At 41.1% G+C, this 20,408-nt stretch overlaps 1 protein-coding gene across 1 annotated transcript in view; it reads right to left on the bottom strand.

The window, feature by feature from the left end:
- Window positions 1-20,408, bottom strand: part of THSD7B (thrombospondin type 1 domain containing 7B) — a 260,791-nt gene that overhangs the window by 12,589 nt on the left and 227,794 nt on the right. Inside the window, exons 17-20 of the mRNA XM_086750826.1 lie at window positions 10,714-10,855; window positions 9,265-9,380; window positions 8,600-8,717; window positions 2,167-2,312 (exon numbers count right to left, since the gene is read on the bottom strand). Of these exons, the coding sequence (XP_086606952.1) occupies window positions 2,167-2,312; window positions 8,600-8,717; window positions 9,265-9,380; window positions 10,714-10,855 (522 nt within the window). The remainder of the gene's footprint in view (window positions 1-2,166; window positions 2,313-8,599; window positions 8,718-9,264; window positions 9,381-10,713; window positions 10,856-20,408) is intronic.

A 20,408-nucleotide genomic window follows, 5' to 3' on the forward strand; every position in this document is an offset into this window, starting at 1 on the left:
AGGGCAAACCACTTCAATTCCAGTATGAAAATTATTAATGTAATGTAAGCCTTTAAGATTAGGTGTATTGACCATTTCCCACATTCTGCATCCCTCTCAAGGCAGCAGAAATGCCCCACACCTGCCGGAGGTGTGCCTGTGACATCTGTAATTACCTGGAGAGCAACGCACTGATTTCCGCCCTGTGAAAGTCAGCAATAACTGAGTCAGTGGGCTCTCTTCCTAAAGATGCAGACAGCTCTAATTATTCACATGAAGTCAATTTAGCATAAAACAGTCCTTCTACAGCTAAGAAATGCAGTCTCAGTTATCTCGTGATACAAGGAAAAAATACTTTATCCTTATAATTAATTGTCCTGTTTATATTATTACAGGAAGGCACCTTCACAAAATGCATTTTGCTCTTACCATAGGATGCATTTAGCTTATTTAACAAAGCAACCTTGAGAACAGGACTTCTGAAAGCTTTCTTTGGAAACTAAGCTTAAGCTTCTTTTCCAGTAAAGCACAGGAATAAATCACCCTGTATTTATGAACTACATTTAATTCCGAAGCACCTCATTAAGGAGAACTGAACATGAATAACATGGCTCCTCTCCAAAACAAAGCAAAGGGTAGAGAAACTACATCACGGTAATTTAAGGAGACAAGCAGGCTCTATCTCACCGAAAGCGCAGGATGATATCTGGGTTAGGGAATGCTGTGGTTACTTGCTCTGAGACAAAATTTAGCTGCATTCTGCATGTGCACACATTTAATCTGCACAATGTGTTATTTATTTAGAGTATGCCAGGGCATTAATTCAGCTTCCCTACTAATTCTTTTATCAGCTTTGTTAGCTCCTGTGGCTGAAGATCTCTTTCCTAATGTTTAACAGACTTTGCTTACGTTATCTGGATAAAATATCAGCTGATGTTATCATTTTGTTATATTTATGTTATACATAAACACATACTGAGTGCAGTACATGCAAGAATCATATTCACGTCCCTACCTGCAGTTAAGCTGTTCTTCATTACAAAAAAGTACAAATATATTTCTCTTTCTCTGATCTTGGACTGTCCAAAGACTGTCACGCTCCAGATATCATTTGTGAAAACCTGGGAACATTCTGGATATCCATTCTGCCACCCACGGTATTTGCTACACATCCGCCTACCGCATCTAGAAATCACACAGGTATTCAAGGCATTTGCAGCACGGTAGAGGGCAGAGCAGAAAACACAAGGGATGTGTCTTTACACACATTATTGGCTTCAGTCTCCTATGTGGTATAATCCAGAGAAGCAGCCACAGATCGACCCACAGGTCCTGTCCCCTGGGACCAGACAGGGCTCTCTGCCACCCCAACCACGCTTCTCTCACCACCAGCTCAGCAAAGCCGGCTTTAAGCAGCCCGAGCAGACTTCACTCTGCCCGAGAAACTTCACTGTGGAAGATTCACCTCTGCTTAAACTGGGTTACTGACTTGTATGTGTTAATATAACAGATGAGGAGAGAAGAAAAAGCATAGAGGGTGGGAAAAGAGTCAATTCAGGCCTGATGCAAGGCACTGGCAGTGAAAAAAATTATAGCTCCAGTGCCAAGGAGAGGTGTCAAGCATAGGTACAGCACATTGCAACTGAATCCAGCCATTTTTAGATCATTAAAAAGATAGCCAGGCTAAGGGGAAAGTAGAAATCAGCACTTCATACAGTAACTCACACTACTCTACTGTAGACCTTGTGAGGAAAGACCTGCTATACAGTGCTTTAAAAAAAAAAAAAAAAAAAAAAAAAAAAGGGAAAGAAAAAAGATAAAAAAGGCTAAGCTCTATTGAAATCTAGTGTATCTATTTTCTTGTTAGAGCTATTTTATATAATTAAATTATAGGTCACCATGACTATGCCCACTCAAGCACATTTACTCCATAGATCTCCATTAAAATGTCCATAAGCTCACTGTACTTGAACCCATCCTGCTATAAATCGCTGCTGATGGCTGAAAGATGAGGTGCGGAGGTTTACTGCTCCTGAACTTCCCCTGCTTCCCTATGGATCTTACCAGCACCTTCAATGGCCACAGAAACACCTCTGACCCGCGAACGGCAGCCTCAATCAATTCTGCCACACAATGATGATTTTTTGTCCCCAAGGAGCCCTCAGGGAGGGCTGGAGAAATCCATACCTGGACTCTGCAGGGAGACCACGGGCCCAGCAGCCAGCTGTAGCAGGGCTTCACCGGGCAGCTCCGGTGCTGAGTGAGCTGCTCCGGGCAGGGTCTGCCCTCGCCCGCTGCCCGCAGGACCACCGAGCGCCCACGCACCATCTGGCCTAGGCAAGGGGAGAAGAGAGGACACGATGAAGGAGACCCAGAGAAAGAAAGGCAGACACTATGATTTATCAGTATTCTTCATTCATTTTCCACCACTAAAATCTGTTTAAAAAGCAATTAATTGGGATAGACTATTGGATAATACGGATGCAACTGCTAAGTGATGCAGTCAGCGATATTTTTAAACACAGTTTTGTGTGTTTTCCAAATATATTATTTGTTTATGCAACACATTTAAATACTTGACTAAATCCTGATTATTAAATATGACAAGAAAATAATTCCTGTGGCAGTATCCTTTCTAATGTTAAACATTCAATATGTTTCCAGAGATTTTTAACAAATGAAATTTTCTTTTTATGACCAATTATGTGCATCTAATTTGAAAACTGCAAACACTCTAGTGGCTATTACCATCCATAAGCACTTCTGCCATTTCCATTAAAATCCTACTTATTATTGGTGAAAACTTCTTCAGCCACTGAATGGAAAAAGCAATTATGTTACTACTTTTGAAATAATAAAACTGAATACATTCATTAAAGTTACAGCAATTCCATTTCTGTCTCCTTTGCTGTCCATTCACGTCCAGGAATGTTTTCACTCAAAATGCTTCAATTAGAATCCTGGCTCCAATTAAAAAGAAAAGTGGGAAAAAGAGCCCTTATGCAACAGGATGCAGAAGATTGCACCGTGGATAAAATTTCTGCCATGACTTTCAACAGGCATGGACTTGAGAGGCAAAAAAAAATAAAAGGTCTGGGTAATAAGGTCACACACGTGCCACAAGACAGATGCAAGCAGTAATTGCTAACTCACTGAAAAGGAAAGAGATAACGCGTTGCGGTGGAGTGCTCCCATTTGTATCGCAGTCATTTAGTGGCAATCGTGAGCACAGGGGCGTCCGGAGGGGTTCCAAACGCCCCTGCGAAGTGGGGAGGCTGCAATATTCAGCCAGATCTTTCTCCCAGCTATTTATGCATGCATTTTTAAATTAACGGTACCACAGCTGGGTTTAAGGCACATCTGTAATAACTGTCATCATGACTGTCTACAGAGCATGGTTTCCAAAAATATTTCAGCAAATAAAAACTAAAAGCAGCACACCTGAAAAAGCTACTGACAGATATCTTCGCAAGCTCTCGTACCTTTACAATTCTGTTCCCTTGCTCTGACCCATTGAATTCCATTTTTAAACCCATTTGAACCAATTTTAAGACTTCTTCTTTTTCCAATTCTAATCCCCTGGACCTGGGGAGTTTGTAAGAGAAGTGATGATAAAAGCTCTTTATCCACATGACTGTGCATTCAGCCATCACGGAATCAGATACATTAGGAGGTGGGAAAAAAATCCTACCAGCTGAGAGGAAAGTTAAGAAACTCCTGTGGTTCACCAGGAGTCAGAGCAAGGCAAGACAAATCCCACAGCCCGCTGCTGGCAAACCCCACGGCAGCCCTCCCCTGCCCAACAGGCTAAAATTAGCTGCTTCTTCCTCTCCTGCAATGGACCCAATTTGCCAGATTATTCCTAATTCTGAATGCTGAGGACTGCTAAGCAATGGAAAAGATTCTTTGGGAACACGTGGGAAGCCTATGGCTGTGGGGTTTTTGGGATGCCCTGGGGCTGGCAACCCACTCCGAGGCGGGGAACTGTGGGGCCCCACCAGGCACGAGCTCCCAAAACGGCAGCGACGGAAAAGGAGATCTCCTAAGCTTAAAAGATCTGATTTCATTAGGAGGGACTTGAAAGCCTGAAGCATTCATCAAGCTATTTTAATTAAAGAAATAACTTCCTTTTGTACACTCTGTTTAACATCTTTCTAGCAAAATGTAAATGGGAAGATCATTGAGTAGAAAACACCATTTTCCTTTTAAAGGAATTAACAACCGTTCTGTATTTATTTACATTCTATTTTCCTACAGTTGGCTATCCAAAACATTTAAACTCACTGCATTCACAAAGGCCAGCTGGTGTTTGACTCATTTAGCCTATCACTTTCTTTTTATACTGTGAATAAATCATCAAAGAAAGAAAAATTGTTGAAATCCTTCTTTGCACAAGCACTGCAGTGAGTTTCTTAAAGCTCTGATATTTTTTTTTCTCACTCCATAAACATTATCTAGATGCCTGCTTACCACTCACATAGCAGAAAAACTCCCTATCTTTTACTTTTTAAACACCTTATCTTTTGCCGCCCATGGAGATCAGAACCTCACTGCATCTGAAATTATTTTTCTTCCAATGCAAACTCTGGAAGACTCAAAGCGATTCTAGTTGGTTCTTTAATTTCCCAATTAATTTTTCTTTAATTTGCTCATGGATTGGCCACATCTGTTTGCTCTGCTCTGCAGTGTTAAATGATACAAAAATTAAGACAGAAAGTGTGCTGAAAATTGAAAATAAATATTTCTTCATATACTCAAATTTGTCACTAGCTTTGAAGGGATTTTTTACCCCTCAAAAATCTTGCCATTCCTTGCATTTTATCCCCACAAAGTGATGCGTCGAGGCTGAAACCAAGATGATTAAAATTCCTGCTAGAGTTCATCCCAGTCAAAATTACTGACACGTTGTTATCTGGTTGATGAGCATTAGCAGAGCATATAAAACACAACCCTAACAAGCAACTGCAACTCTAGAGCAGGGACCAAGCGACTTAAATCCAGCCCTGGAGGTCAGATTAGGTCAAGTCACAAGCAAAGGGGACTGGTGATAAATGGGGCTTTTCATCTACTTCTCACTCCTAGTCCCACCAGTGGGCACTGAGGCATCCACAGCTCTGGGAGAGATTTTGTTGGCCCCTGTTCCAGCAATGCCTCCCAGCACCATCAAACCAGAGCTTAATGAGTTTGAGTAGCAAGCAAGAATAAGTCACGAAAGTTTCTTCTTCAGAAGGCAAAATCAAAAATGTTTTCCCAAATCAGTGATGAATCAGTGACAAAAGTAGCCACCAAATTTTTCAGTTGCGCGCATCCTTGTCCTCCTCTTTTCTGTCCCATGGGTCAGTCTGGTGTTGGGGCGCACCTCTCTGCAATGCACTACAGTCTCTTATGGGCTCTGAGGACAAAGCAAGGCACAGTAGTGTGTTCAACTCTGGGTAACTCACTTAAGTCCCACAATTTATCTGATGAAGTCAGCTTTACAAGCAGCAAAGCGTGGGTTTAGGTGTTCTGATACTATGTAGCACTCCTGTTAGACAACGGGAGAAATCATACAGGATTGGAAAACATTTATGTAGAAAAATTCAGCATCCTTGTGTATTCATTTGCCTTAATAATGGCAATACCATTTGCTGGGGATTACCCGTATCAAGTAATTTTGATTCAGGCCATGGGAGCATCATCCATTCCCACAGTACTATATATCTTTTCATAGCAGTAAAGCAACCGATATGAGGAACCCTAATATATAACCCAATGTCAGCCTAAAGCCCTAGCCAGCATCTTGAACAGATGCTGCCCAGACCTACAGCTGCAACAGGCAAATATCAGTTACATATCTCCGTAGGCTCAGCACAGGCAGGAAAGAGAGATCTATTTTACTCATCATCATTTATAAAAATCAATAGATTCGCCTTTGGCTGCTGTGTACCAGAACCATATTAACCGTCAGCGTCACACACACAGCAGCACCACTTCGTGTTTAAACGCATTGCTCCACAAAACAAAACCTGAGCAAGAGAAAGGTACCATCCATTAAAATACATCACAGCAAACCGTTACTGGAAGAGATGGACAGAATAAAAACTTTATACTTGAGTTAAGAAACACATGACAACATAAATCCAGAAACACTCAATTTTGATCTGAATGATATTTAAATTATGTTTCTCTTTGAAGTCATTTATGGTACTTCAGCAGGCCCTTCACATGGTCTCCAAGAAAAGTCAGAAAAGCAGAATACTGCTGTGAGCGGAGCCAGTAGTGGTGCATACAATCACTGTGAATTATTTCTGAGAACTGTTCATCCAAGTCCTACATTTTAGCTTTATCAGATAGTGGGAAATTACTTATTTGACAAAGGGAAGCCAAATCAGTGTTTACTACAGCCAATTCCCACAGCTCCTTTGGTTTTCCCTAATTTGAGGCTTCATCCTATTCTCACAAACGCCTGTGAGAAACTCATGATGATTTCAAAGGTACTGCAGCGTACGAACCTTCAGGCAGGAAACCCTGACTGTATTAATTTGTGGAGTCCACCTGTAGACGAGTACATAATTAACATCTTCTCTGTTAGTACCATCATCAACTAGTATTTATAACCAACTGGAACTCAGTGAAGAAGCTGAAACGGCGGTGTTTCTGCTGTTGGAACCACACAAAGGCCGCAGCCGCAGGACTGATGCCAAGGTCCCTCCATCACAGATGTGTGATATCAGTGTAGCTCCACGCTTGATCGTTGCTGCAGCAAAACTCAGATTAGGATTGGGGCTGCAGTAAAACAAACTATGCACTCAGAATAACTTGGATGCAAAGGACTTTTGTTTCATTGACACTCCTGCTTTGAGATGAGATTCAGAAGACTCTTGGGTCCCTGCAAAGCTATTCAAATGACGGAGAAGGACTGAGTAAAACTTGGCTTCCTTATGATACAATTAAGACCTTCCCAGCTGCTTAGCTGCCACAGGTTCACAATCAGTATCTCCAGCTTTTAAATCGTACACATCTATGTCTGAATTGCCTGAGCCAGCTCTCTAGCTAGCAGTATAACAGAGTTACCATCTTTGAGGAGCAGAAGATGACCTACAGACTGAGTTGAGCTTGGGCTTGACTACTTCAAGCAACTTTAATGAGGTTTGGCACCTACAGGAAGGATGCTCCCAGGAAGAGCTGAGGTCTGCTTCGGCAGGGCATGGATGTTTTCAGTTGTCATCTGCAGAAGTCCAGCTCTGATTTAGGACATGAAGTAACTGGTTGCTCTTACATACATTGGGAACCACTAGCTATTTAACCAGTCTTTAGGATTTACAAAAGCATTTCAGGATCAGGAGCAGAATAAGAGACACACCTTTACTCAAGTACATCCCTTTGCAGACTACACAATGTCAGAGCTCAGGACAAAAAAACCCTTCAGGCACTATATAGGATGAGCTGCTCCTTTAGCGTGCTAAAAGCCATAGAGAAGTTACAACTTGCTTTTGCACACGTAGCTCTGTTTATTTTGTTAAGTGATTGAGCACTCAAAAAAAGAAAAAAATTAAGCCCATTCAGCGACATGAGCATTAACACTCCAAAATGGATCTTGAAGAAAAAAATAAAATTTGGAACTAATAGCATTCCTAGTGTGTTGTTAAAATATTGTCTATGAATTAATAATTTCTGTTAAGAAAGCACTACTTTACAAAAGGGCTAAAAGCTCAGCAAAGAAAGAACATCACTAATCCAAATATTAAGCTTTTTCTGTAACATGCTTTGATCTCCAAAATCCACCTTAAGGAATCACTTTATGGAAGTTAAGAGCTTTTTTCTTTTTGACCTTAAGTGAATTTGATTCAAATATACATTATGGCTCTCGAATCTTAAAGACCATTAGCTGTATGTCTAACGCACATCAGAAGCCTGGGAAATAATGTTACTAGCTTATTTTGAATAAAAGCTTCAATGTATTTCCTTATGACAATACACACAGGGGTTTTTTAATCATATAAATTAAAAAAAAAATCCTAAACCTTTCACTTTTTATATGCTGGTGAGCATTACTGGCTATAGAAAACCTGCCTGAAGTTACTGGAGTGATATAATTACTAAGGAATCTATGGATACAAGATGGAGACAGAGGCAAATACTAAAAGATGAAAAATAGTCTTAGTGTTTTTCTTCAGTGGGATGTAATTATGTTACTAAAAGTAATTTCACCAGAGGATTTATATTTAGTTATTTATCCATTTCTTAAGAATCCTGTAACCCTCCCCCAGCTCTTTTCTAGCTCTACATACTACTCCTGTCTCTGGGGTTAATGTTTCCTACGACTGAATCCTGAGTGTTTTAATCAATTAATAAAATAATCCTTCAAGGCATGGCATCTGTCTACTTGGTTTCCTAAATTGCATTTTTCACTTTTGAGTACTTTGAAAATAGCCTGCTTTGTTCAAAAAACCCAAGACCTCGAGAATGTCCAAAAATCACCTCCAGATGGTTTGGTGTGGCCTGGGGCAATCCCTGTGCTCTGTACCCCTGCTTGTGGGCTGTGTAAGCCCTTCTAGGAGCTAGGATGGGGGTCCCATCTGCACTGCATTGCTGAGGTGTGTGGGGGGAGAAGAGGGCAGGAGGGCAGGTAGGAACTCACCGCCAGCACCACACGTGTGGGAGCACTGCGACCAGGCTGACCATGCTGAGAGTTGGCAGTCCACTGCGCACCCCACCACGCACCGACTGCTCGTCTGCACAGGCTTCTCCAGGCGAAGCTGTGAGATGATGACAAGGAAACACAGGCGTCAACCTCCCCAGGCCCCCCAGCCACCTCCTGCCACAGCTGGGCACCAAGTCAGGAAACCGAAAACTGGCAGTGACTCCAGTGTGATGCCAACGTTGCTGCCCACAGGGAGTTCTCCTGAGGGTGCAATTGGTGAAAGCAGTTTCAGTGTCGAAACATTTCACATCCATGAGTCCTTCAGTGTTAGGGTCTTACTCTGAAAGGGCAATCCCAGACTTCTGGAAGGGCACAATCTCCCTGGTGGTCGGCTTTCTTGGAGCCACGGTGCAGGGTCTATAGCTGTGCCCATGCCACTCCAACCCCAAAACCTCCTGTTTGAGCCAAGGACTGATACCACCCACCAACACCCTGAGGATGCTTTTTTTTTCCCCAAAGCACCCAACTGCCCCACTCCCAGCACCAAACCCAACTTCCCCATCACCTATGGACAGTGTCTTGGTGTGAATCAGAGGGCCCTGGCTTTCTAGAAACAAAATGAATCTCCAAGTGTTTCCCTGCCCTACGCATGCCATTCTCACCCGCTGGCAGAGCTGCGTGCTGACGATGGCCCCATCACTGCGCCGGCAGCTCAGGAGCCGTCTGCGCTCTCCGTGCCCGCACGTGGCATTGGCATCCAGCTGGCACCCGCTCCAGCCTGCAGACATAAAGCAAAGGATGCAGTGCTGCAGATCACAGCCGTCATTCTGTTTTCACATCTTTTTCACTCAACATGTGGGTTACCTTCCCCTAGCGAAGTGCCTCCCCGCATCAGGGCATCCCAAACGCAAGAACAACCCACACAAAAGAAAGTTGCTCTTAGAACCGAGGAAGTGTCAGAGCAGAAACTCATTACTTTGCACTCAGTTATCCCCTTAACGAAACCGGTACCTCAGAGCACACAGAAACCGTTAAACACTGACAAAGTGTTCAACCCAGTTGGTGCACTTACAAAACCGTATTATCTGAAGTAAAATTTCACTTTGATAAAGTAGCTGGGGAAGTTTTTGAAGGGCAACTCTGGTTTAACGTCTTTCTTGTCTCAAGGCAAAGCTTTCCATTATTTATAAGTAAGCTCTAATACTCGTGAAATAAAAACGGTGTTTCTAGGAGAAGAAAATTCATATCTTATTACCTGTCTGAAATTACGATGGTCAGAATACAACTAAACTAAAATAAGCCTTAAAACACCATTTAAAATAAACAAAAAAAGCATAACACAATCAACAAAAATTTCCATATATCACCAACAAATAGGAGGCATATGAGAAGAAAACCTATTACTTTGTGTCTTCCACCTCTGATAAATATGAACTCATAAATGTTCTGCATTTCTGAAATGTGATGATAAAAAAGGCATGGTCCTGTGTGTTTCTAGGGCTTTTATTTCAAACAGGCTGAGTTTACATTCAGATAGATCATTTTCTCCTGCTTTGTTCTCCTTTCCCATCAGCCCCCAAACTCCTCTTAGATCTCCTCTCCTCTCTCTGCCTTTTTCATTTATCTGAGCTGGTCAAAACAAAAGGGATTTTTCCTTCTTTTTTTGTTAGCTTGCTTGCAACAGATCTAATTGCTTCTAAGGTCCTAAATAATGTATTTTGCTCTGAATATCCTATGCCAAATTTAACTGCAATTTTATAATTAATTCTGTTGACAACCCACCAAAAAGAAGAGATCCCATTTAACTTGTTTTACTTCCAGCATACTTGCAATGGCAACTTATATAAAAAACCCTGCATTTTTCCACTAACCTGTAAAACCACAGGCTTGTAATTAACTTTACTGAAATCAGCAATGTCTACACTTAGCTCTTTTAATGTCAAGGCTTTAACCAACAGCACAAGGAAACAGAAGTAAAAACACACCTGGAGAAAGCCTTTAAGGAGCTGAATCTTTTACGCAAAGATATTTGGAAGAGCAGAATGTTAATTTAATATACGTTGTAATTGGCGTCACTTCCTGCTACGAGCATATGGGAAAGGTATACCTACCTGTTAGATCGTACTGATATTGGAAGCAATTTTGGTTAAGAATACATGGCTTCATTTGAGAATCTTCAGGGCAGGGCTTTGTATTGACAGAAGACCTTAGCACTTGTCGAGTTCGGGTTTGCATAACATTCGGATCACACACCTATGTACAAAAGTGATGGACAGTACAAGACACCCTAGTAAATCATACAGACACCGACCGCCTGGGCTTGTTACATGCACATCCACGGCCATACCGAGCCACCACGTAACCACGCTTCTGTTCTAAAGATACTTAAAAGCACACGAAGGAAAGGAAATGTGGTTGAAATGTAAGAGTTCAATATCACTAAAAGTCATCTTTTGTCCACCCTGATTTGGCTATTTTAGGCACTCCTATACCATTTATTGCCATAACTTTTTGTAAGGATCCTTGAGGACAATGGGATAAAGACCGTGCCATTTCGCTGCGTTGCACTTTCCACCTCCTTCCAAGACTTCTAGAAAAATGCCATAGTACTGAATAATGGGACAGAATTTCTGGCACAATTAATGCGTTTTTAAGTAATAACTGATGTTACAGCAAAGATCTAATTTCTAGGAAGGACATTTGTAATTGCATATCAGTTACGATGCTGACAACAAGATGGGGTGACTTCTCAAAGTATGTGGTAAAAATACTGATGTCCGACTGCCTATAAACCAGGATTTGCTTGTTTACGTTTTCACATGAATACAAACCAACTGAGGTCAGTTTTCACTTGTGTTTGTACATCACAGACACAAAATTTGTTTGTTTTTAGCAGTCCTTCCATCCTCACTCTCTTAGCACTGTGGCACGGGGCTGTTTTCCTTTCCATTTTACTGCAGATTTAGCCACGGTGACCAAATGCTTTCAGCCTTACAAGAAACATCCTCTTTACGTAGGGGAAAGTGTCTGCTCGTCCCCACAGATCTCCTCCTGCAGCCTCCTGATTACTCCTCTGCAGTGCAAGAGAACTCTTCTCTTTGCATGTCACACAGAGGTGTCACCCAGTTCTGCCTACGCATTTCTTAACTTTTTCCCTTAGTTTACTTAATTTGGGGCTATGGCATAAACACCGGTTGGACCGTGGAGAACATGATGCCACTGCTGGTGCTCCAGTCCCAGCTCTTGCACCCACATCCCGTGCCAAGGAGAACTACTTCAGGATGAAGGAGTTGAAACGGCAAAGATTAAATGCCCGTGACACCGGGCAAGGCTAATCGGTGGTGAAGAGCACTAAGGATTGCTGCTTTGTCTCATTAAATGAAATCACAAAAAAAAAGTCTAAATAACCTTATTCTGAAGCTAGGGTGATTCCAGGAATAGGTAAGAGCCATTTTGGCTGCAAGGCTGGGGCAGAAAAGCAGCCCCAAGGGCAAAGGCTCTGACCCACTGAAACCCAGTACATCTGGAATGGGCAAGTGGGAGTGGTCCCAGCAAACCTAATGGAAATAAATCCCTATTAAAGGTATTCAGAACCATTTACTGAACAAGATGAACTATTTAATTCCTAACAATCTCTTATTAGGACCAAAGATTGTTCAGGAACAGGAAAGAAAACCAAGAAAACAATGCATGTAGAAACACATTTTCTAAATGTTTGGGAATTTCAAACACGACTTTTCTGCAGAGCACTTCAATTACAAAAAATAACTAGCAGTTTAAAACCATAGGCTTATTATCATGCAACGAACTGCCTGCAAACACTGAACCCTGCACGGGTGAAAATATGGATAATTCCTGTATTGTGCATATTAAAGAGAAATGTCATGGCACTGCAGCATAAATCTAGATCTCAGGCTGCTGTAAACTGGATTAGTTGCACAGATGACAGCATAACTAAACAGAATAAATATCAGGAGAAAGAGGAAAAAAATCTGGTCCCATCTTAAAATACCTTGTCATAGCTCATTTTCCTTACGCTTACACTATGTGAAGGAAATTCTATTAGGTTCTTATTGCTGACACACACCTCATCAAATCGTTTAAAATGGTAATCTTATTTGAATATCCATGGTCATCTAAAATAACCAATTGTTCTTAATTATCTGAAACTTAAACATATGCTAAGTGTTTACGAATGCTTTACTGCCTTTTCCAGAACTAATCCAATTGCTCATCCTCACAACTAACACTAATAACTTAAATGATTTGCCAATAAAGCAAAACAAATTTAAAAAATCAAAGAAGGTATCTCAATAGGTACTCCTAATTAATGCTTCTCTGCATTATGTTACCAAAGGGAAAAAAAAAAAATTCAATGAATGCTGTGAAAGAAATCAGGTCTGTGCCATCTCAGAAATACCTTCTTTGGCTCCCTTCAAAATAAGAACCTGCAGACAGAAAATATGCATCATTTGTAGATAAGTAATTTATTTTAATAAAATAGTATTTTTCCCCCCCATCTAGCAGGCACCCTGTTGTGCTTGATTATGCAGCTCAGCGCGGCACATGCTGTCATACAGCCACCCAGATTTCCTGGCTAGCAGGACCATTTTCCCTCTCAGATGTCCTCCTGGTGGGTAGCAGACCAGTCTAACACGACGAACTCTATCTTGAGTTTGCCAGGATCCAAATAAAGGACCAGTTTACTGCAGCTCTGAAGCCAGCGTTCTCACTGCGCTCATGAGCCATGTTGTTCACAAGCCAGAGCTGATGCGATAAGCTCCCCACTTTTACCAGTTTTGAATAATAAAGAATCTCTGTAGGAAAAGTGTTCATTTAATCAAGCCGAGTACATGGGAAACATGCAAAAATTCAAAGTCGGCAAACTGTAACTAATATCCTGTAATATTATTTGTTGAATTTCTCTTTACGTCAATTGAGAAGTCAATTTAGTTTTATAATTGATTTTCTGGCCTTACTCTTTCAAGTTAACTATGTAAAAAATTGAGCCAAATATATATGGAACTGAATAAGCGGCAGGAGGGAATGACTTGCAAAGGAAAAGATGAAAGCTGGGATTTTCAAAGGAGTAAGACTGAGCTGAGTATGCAGCTACCCTAGAATCTCAACGGGCTTGGGTGCACAACTCTTGCAGGACCCCTCCAAAACCCCATGCTGGAAAAAATTAAATATTTACGCTGGGCAAAGGTTGAGGAATGGCTTGGCAGACTCGAAGTCATTAGGGGATGTGTACGGTGAAAGTTAAAGAAGAGCGATTGTTTCCAGTGGGGAGATGCTGAGGGTATTAACAAGCAGTAACGGAGAGTAGTGTGTAAGCTGCATAGCAGGAGGAAGATACTATGTCACCATTGTCACCACTGCCATCACTACCAATGGTATGTATACGGTCCTGAATTTGGATCTTAAAAAATACTGAGGGAAAATCAATCACCATCAACAGCAAATTATATTTTTAGGAGGTAGGACAGAAACAGCAGTCAGTAATATTATAGAAAAGGCAGCAAAAAGAATAAATGTTATTTGAGTAATTAAAGTAAGAAATTCTCACAGAATTATTAAGATTTGGGCAATATTACAGAAGGGGTTGATTCTGAATATCCTCACAAACGAAGAAAATTACAAAAACCACCTGATGGTTCAAATACTCTTCCATATGAAATAGTGAAAGTGCCATTCAGATACATGGATCAACTGGATTTGCTCTGCCACACTAGGAACCCAAGTTTGTTATCACAAGCAAATATGAACCTGCATTTTGGGCAGTTTTAAACAAATAAAACCCACTGTGATTCAGCAATCCTTTGCCAAGTATATTCATTTACAACTCTCTTCCCACTACGTGGATGCTATACTTTCAAAGACATTTTACTTCCTACCGTTCTATTAACAACTACTGCTTTCACTGATCCTAGATTACGCTTTTTAAAAATTATTTTTACATCAAGTCAGCTATTACCTCCTGTAAGGTAATCACAATTGGCTTGGGCTCAGCGTTAGCCAACTCTTCTTCTACAGTGGAGCCTTCTACAGAAGGCTCTGCTCTGCCAGAGGGCTGGTGCTACCAGGAAGGACAAGTAATTCTTGTTGCAGCCTGGGGACCATCGATGTTTAGTACCTGCTTAGCAAGTGAAAAACCTTTGTCCAGTTTCTGTTTCTGTCCTGGACAACTGAAACCTGATTCCGACACCATCCAGGCTAGAAATAGATGAAAAATTTATGGATCAAAGAAGGATGACTAATATGGATGACTAATATGGATGCCAACTGGCCATAAATAGGGGAAAACAAGTCCTAAGAAGTGGAGGCAGCTGTGATGCACAGAGGCAGAAGGTCAGAAGCCTGGAAAACTCTATGTACCTGCAAGGTTAGGTGCCCACACAGTCTGGCATTTAGGTTTTACAGACTACATTGTCTGTTGGGTTTAGCCAGATTCCTCCTTGATGACAGTAAGCAACGGGGCGTGTAATTCAGGCATGTGTTTCCTTTGGTATCAGTGATAGGAGCAGAACTAATTTCTGGATGGAAATAATAATGAGGCCCTAACTCAGGTTGCACATTAACAACCTACAGCAACAGGACCTCATACACAGACACAGTCAATTTCTTTATGTATACAGCTATACTGTCTCAGCCTACTTTACTGTTAAACCTCACCATTTCCATTATCCTTTTCTACGGAGTGTGAAGAAGTTGAGCTAGAGCTGGGGATCTATAGGCCAGATCATATAAACCACTACAGAAACAAAATGCTCTGAGGCAATGAGAGTACGTAAAATGTTAAGGTAGGAATGAATCAGAGTTTTTCCCAAAGGACCATTTAGAAACAATAAAAGCCATCATCTTGATTCTACAAAGGAATTATTGCCACTATTAACTACTGCATTTTAAAATATTTCTTTTAGCCATTTACATTCTTCCACCATGACCACTTGTCACTATTTTAAGCTAACATAAAAAGTGAGGGACACAAACATACACAAAAGATGCACCCAACTTTTGCTCCAGAAAATAACAGAAAGCCAAAGCACAGAAAGCTTGTTTTGGAGGAGAAGGATATTAAATAAAATAAAGCTGTGAGGTTATCCGTGCTAAGTTCCAGAGTAAGTGCTGTTAACATATTACACATTAATATCCACTATTAGACCTTCTTTGTGATGGATTTTAGAAGCTGTCCATTGATCTAGGCTTTCATCTGCATCATAATTGTACAGCACAAAGGTTGTAACCCATTAGAGAGCTCCTTAAGCTGTTTAATTTATCAAACAGCTTGTATAATGCATACTGCACTATAAATAGTCAGCCACACTATATTTAACTGGCTATTCATAAGGAAATGTGCAACCTCAAGCTAAGGTAAACGCGTTGGCAGCAACAGGATTTGACTATTTTTAACAGTGCCACGAACCGTTACATTGTTCATGCTGATGTGGATGCCTTGTAACAATTTAACAAGCCATTTACAATAACATTAGCAGTTTTTTGAAATAAAAATGCATTTGCACAAGTTTTCTTTTTGAGATGCATCTAGGTTCTGAAATCTTATCTGCATCCATTTATAACCATTACTTTTTAAAAAATCATCGTTAACAAAGATGAATAAAAATAAAACAACTAATCTAAAAATACATCAGTTACCAACTTTTTTATAAAGCTCTACAAAAAATCAAGTCCCAGCTATGTATAAGGAGCAGCATACATTCTTCCAAAAAGCCTTGGAGCAGTGTAATTCTCATACTTGACTTGAATAAATTCTCTTGGGCCAGAAATACAGCTCTGTGCAAGCCTCCTTCTTCAATCCAGCTTCCATACTGCAGGTCCCTGCCAAGCCTACGTATAAAGGTACTAGTCACAACGGAGACTTTGGTAACGCACGCAGTGAGCTCCAGCATCTACAAGAGTCCACAATTTCTCTTCCAGATGGCATTTCCAAACCGTAATGACTCCAACTTGCATCTAAGACTAAAGTCACTGCAAAACCTGAGAGCAGGCTCTATTGCCTGGTGCCACTTTTGATACAATCAGTTATTGCAATATAATACCACCACCCTGTCCCCCCGGTCACAGATTCAAGAGAAGAATAACTCGATTGTCACAAGCCCTGAGCATCGTACATCGCTATTGATCCACGAGGAAAATACTTGCTGAAACAGAGACAGCTGTTCTCAGTCGCTAGACATGCAACCTCCTATAATTAACTAATTTCAGACCTCTTAGAATTAGCTGCTAGAAATGCCAACAGCTGAGGCAAACAAGGAGGCCACTCCGGTCGGCTACGGAGGCTGTGACAGCTATGCACATGGCAGCAGAGAGCTAACAAAATAAATTTGAGGTAATTATTTCAGGGACTTGTAGCACAACTCGCATATTAACTCTTTTTGAGAATGCTTTGATGAATTCAATTGAAGTCAATTAATTACATTTCCAAGTCAGATGAATACAAAGTCGACACACCGCAGGTAGTGCATGGTATTCGATCACTGAATATGTAGCAGAGATGATAGGATTTCAGTTTCCAGATTGTTTAGCTGGGTCTTTGAGCAATCAAGTGATGATGTCTGACTGAACACGCTATTGTAGCTGGAACGAATACGAAATTTCTGAAGCAAAATGCAAGTCAGTCTAATTTGCTCATGGTTTTTTTTTTTTCCTGACTAGCAAGCTTCAAACTGTTATTTTAAACGGCTTTTAAGCTTTGATATTTAAGTTACGTGGATGTTACTTAGCGACAAAGAAGAAAACTTTATGAGCCAAAAAACAGTCCTCAATCAGAGGGAAAACCATTTTGAATTTACTTCTCACAATAGAGGATGTGAGAATAACAGGGAAGCTTTAAATCAGTAATTACAAGTTTCTCAAATCCAGTAAAGAGCAAAACCTCAAAAGTAACCTCCAAGTACTACATTTCAGACAGCTGCACTTCTGGGTCACAGCAAAGTGCCATTAGAGGAAATATTAAGATTTAGCTTTGTGTAGCAGTGTTAAATAGCACTACAACCAAGATGCAAAAATTGCAATTCAATTGGAAAATACACATAGAAGAGCATTCGTGGAGCATCTGAAATCACAAAAGACCACTCTAGAAACACTAATATTTAAAAGCAAAAGGGAAATGCAGCCAAAAAAGGTGGAAAAAATACAATGTTTAGCAGAAAGAAGTATTGAAGAAAATACTTCCAATTGACAAAGCACTCGCCGCCTTTATGACTCATTGATTTCAACATGATTCAAAATAATTTTCTATCTCAAAAGCGGAAAATTCACATGGGAAGAGTATTGCTACAAGATAAAACCAAGTAATATCCTAGAAAGTGTCCAGAGTACAATGACATATTGACAAAAGGTAAACTGGATAATCTAAAAGGCTTTTTTATATTCAGCTGATAAGAGTTAGTTATTCTGCTATCAAGATGAATTTACTATCAACACTATAAAATATGAGCAGAACACCAAAGCGACTGGAAAGGAATTCTCACCTGACCAAAATCTTAGGTAAATATCTCAAATCAAAGAGCTACTCGGGAAAAGACGAGGCTGAAATTGTAGCTGCTTATTTTTTACAGACTAGAATTTGTCAAGTTTCATAAATCCTCTTTATCTCCAGCAAGCCAAACATGACCAGACACACAGGAAGATTTCCCAGAATGCTCTTTGGCAGCTGCCTCACAAGAGTGTTGCGACTAAAAGAGTGCCAACTCTTTTCACATGAAATGTAAATGGGCTTGAAAAAGAGCGGCCAGGATGTACAGCTTTGCTTTTTCTTTTCAATATGATGTGATCCTTCAAATTTTTCGGATTACTTCTGGACAAGAAAAGAGCCATACTTAGAAAAGATTTTCGGCGAATATTTGAAAAGCATTTTATACATCCTCAGAAGACAGGCATTTACTTCCAGAAACCATGCATGAGTATATCAGCTATTGAGCAAAATTCCCTCAAATACAATTAAATAGATAGTCCTAATGAGCAAGGGGCTCTACGCACACAAACTTACTGATGTGGTTTTTGGGCTCCGTGGGAAGACATTTGACATTGGCTGGAAGCACAATAAGTCTGACCAAAAGACTAAACATGAGATTCTGCTCCAGATGCAGACTCCTTTATTTGGATGTTTACACATAGCATCTCCACAAAAGGTCCAGACCCAAGCTCTCACTTGTAACCAGTGGAGTTATTCAACTGACCACACGTAGTTCTTCCCTTACAGACAAAATGGGATCCTCCATAGGCTCCATTGCCTTTGTATCTCCATTAATCACATCTGCCAGCTCGCGGCCATTCTCAGTGACCACCTTTCCTAGGGTGACCAGGAGAGGGGCAGCTGCATTCACTACCCTGGTGTTGGCAATGCCTCACTCCTGGCCACCACGTTTCCCTCAATCCCTGTCCCATCACACTGGTACCCCCAGACATACAGAAGATACAGCATCGTTGTGGTACAGCCGTTCTGCACTAACAGCAAGCCCAGTGCTTGTCTTGAAAATGTTAAGTGTGTGCAGCCTGGGAGGGACCATGCTGTGTGGCCCTCTCTCAAAACCAAATGAAACACAAATAGCATGAATAGCTATAAAAGCGAGACAGCGCTGCTGTAAACTTGTCAAAGGGAGGGTTTTATCTTTTCATAAAACTTCAAGCTGTTTATTGCCTCGTATCTGGACAGAACTATTTAAACACATGCTCCATTCGCACACAGTCATCTCAGTTTCACAACACAGCATTGCAGAACAGCTTGTGAAAACATATTGTTCAGTTAATTGCATTGGCATACTGATGCCCTCACATTTGTGAACTAATATCTGCCATGGCAAAAGGATGCACAAGGAGACACAGGGACTGTGGCACTCAGCCCCGCAACGGCCAAGAGCTACGCTGCCCGCTGGAGTGGAGCCCACGAGCTCTGGGCATACCCTTCCTGCTTCTCCGGGCTACAGAGTCTTCACCATTGCCAAAAAGGAGTCTTCAGGTAAAAACTCTGGATACTAGAGTGCTGAAAGCTTTAAGCTGTCCTTCATGAACAACTGACTGCCACCAAGGCACCTGAAAAATACCCACTGGCCCGCAGTGGGACTTTGAAAGGTATCCAAGCATCTGTATTGGTTGCAAGAGCGTTATAATTCATCAAAGCTATGCTGCTCAGGAGGAGGCGAATGCAGGAAATGAAACACAAGATTTTATTTGACACATTCTTACCAAGTATATTGATATGCTACACAAAATATTATGGAAGGAAATTACCTGTGTCAGCAGTAGTATAAACGCCTGTCCAATAACCACTCAGACTTTTGATAATGACCCTGTTAACACAGGGGCAATGAATACATGTTTGTCACTTAAATACATCAAGCAAGTCTATTAAAAAAAAAACCCTTGAGATTAAACCTGGCATCTGTTTCAACACTGATCAGAAACAATGGGTTTGAAATGACGTGCTTTGAGGCCAGAGAGTTTTCACAAGACAGAATTTGCAGCTTCTTTCCATCTTGCACACTTAGGAAAACACAGAGCACTTGGCAGTGGCTAGAATCCCTGCATAATTCACGAAGTTTTGAGTATTTCACGACATGACAAATTGTTCAGGCATCTTGCTGCCATGCCCTTCTGTTGCTGTTGCCTCAAATCTTCCCTCAAGGTTTTGAGGAAGAGACGATGCTGGACAGAAATAATGTCTGTTGGGAAGGGTGAGCTGTCATTCATGTGCCTTAGACACATCCAGAGGAGTGCCACCACTACGGTTTACCAGCAGGTTATTACAGCAGTCGGGCATCTCTCACAGAGCTCCCCCCTGCAA

Source organism: Chlamydotis macqueenii, chromosome 6, assembly GCF_036417535.1.
Source record: "Chlamydotis macqueenii isolate bChlMac1 chromosome 6, bChlMac1.mat, whole genome shotgun sequence".
Lineage (NCBI taxonomy): Eukaryota > Metazoa > Chordata > Aves > Otidiformes > Otididae > Chlamydotis > Chlamydotis macqueenii.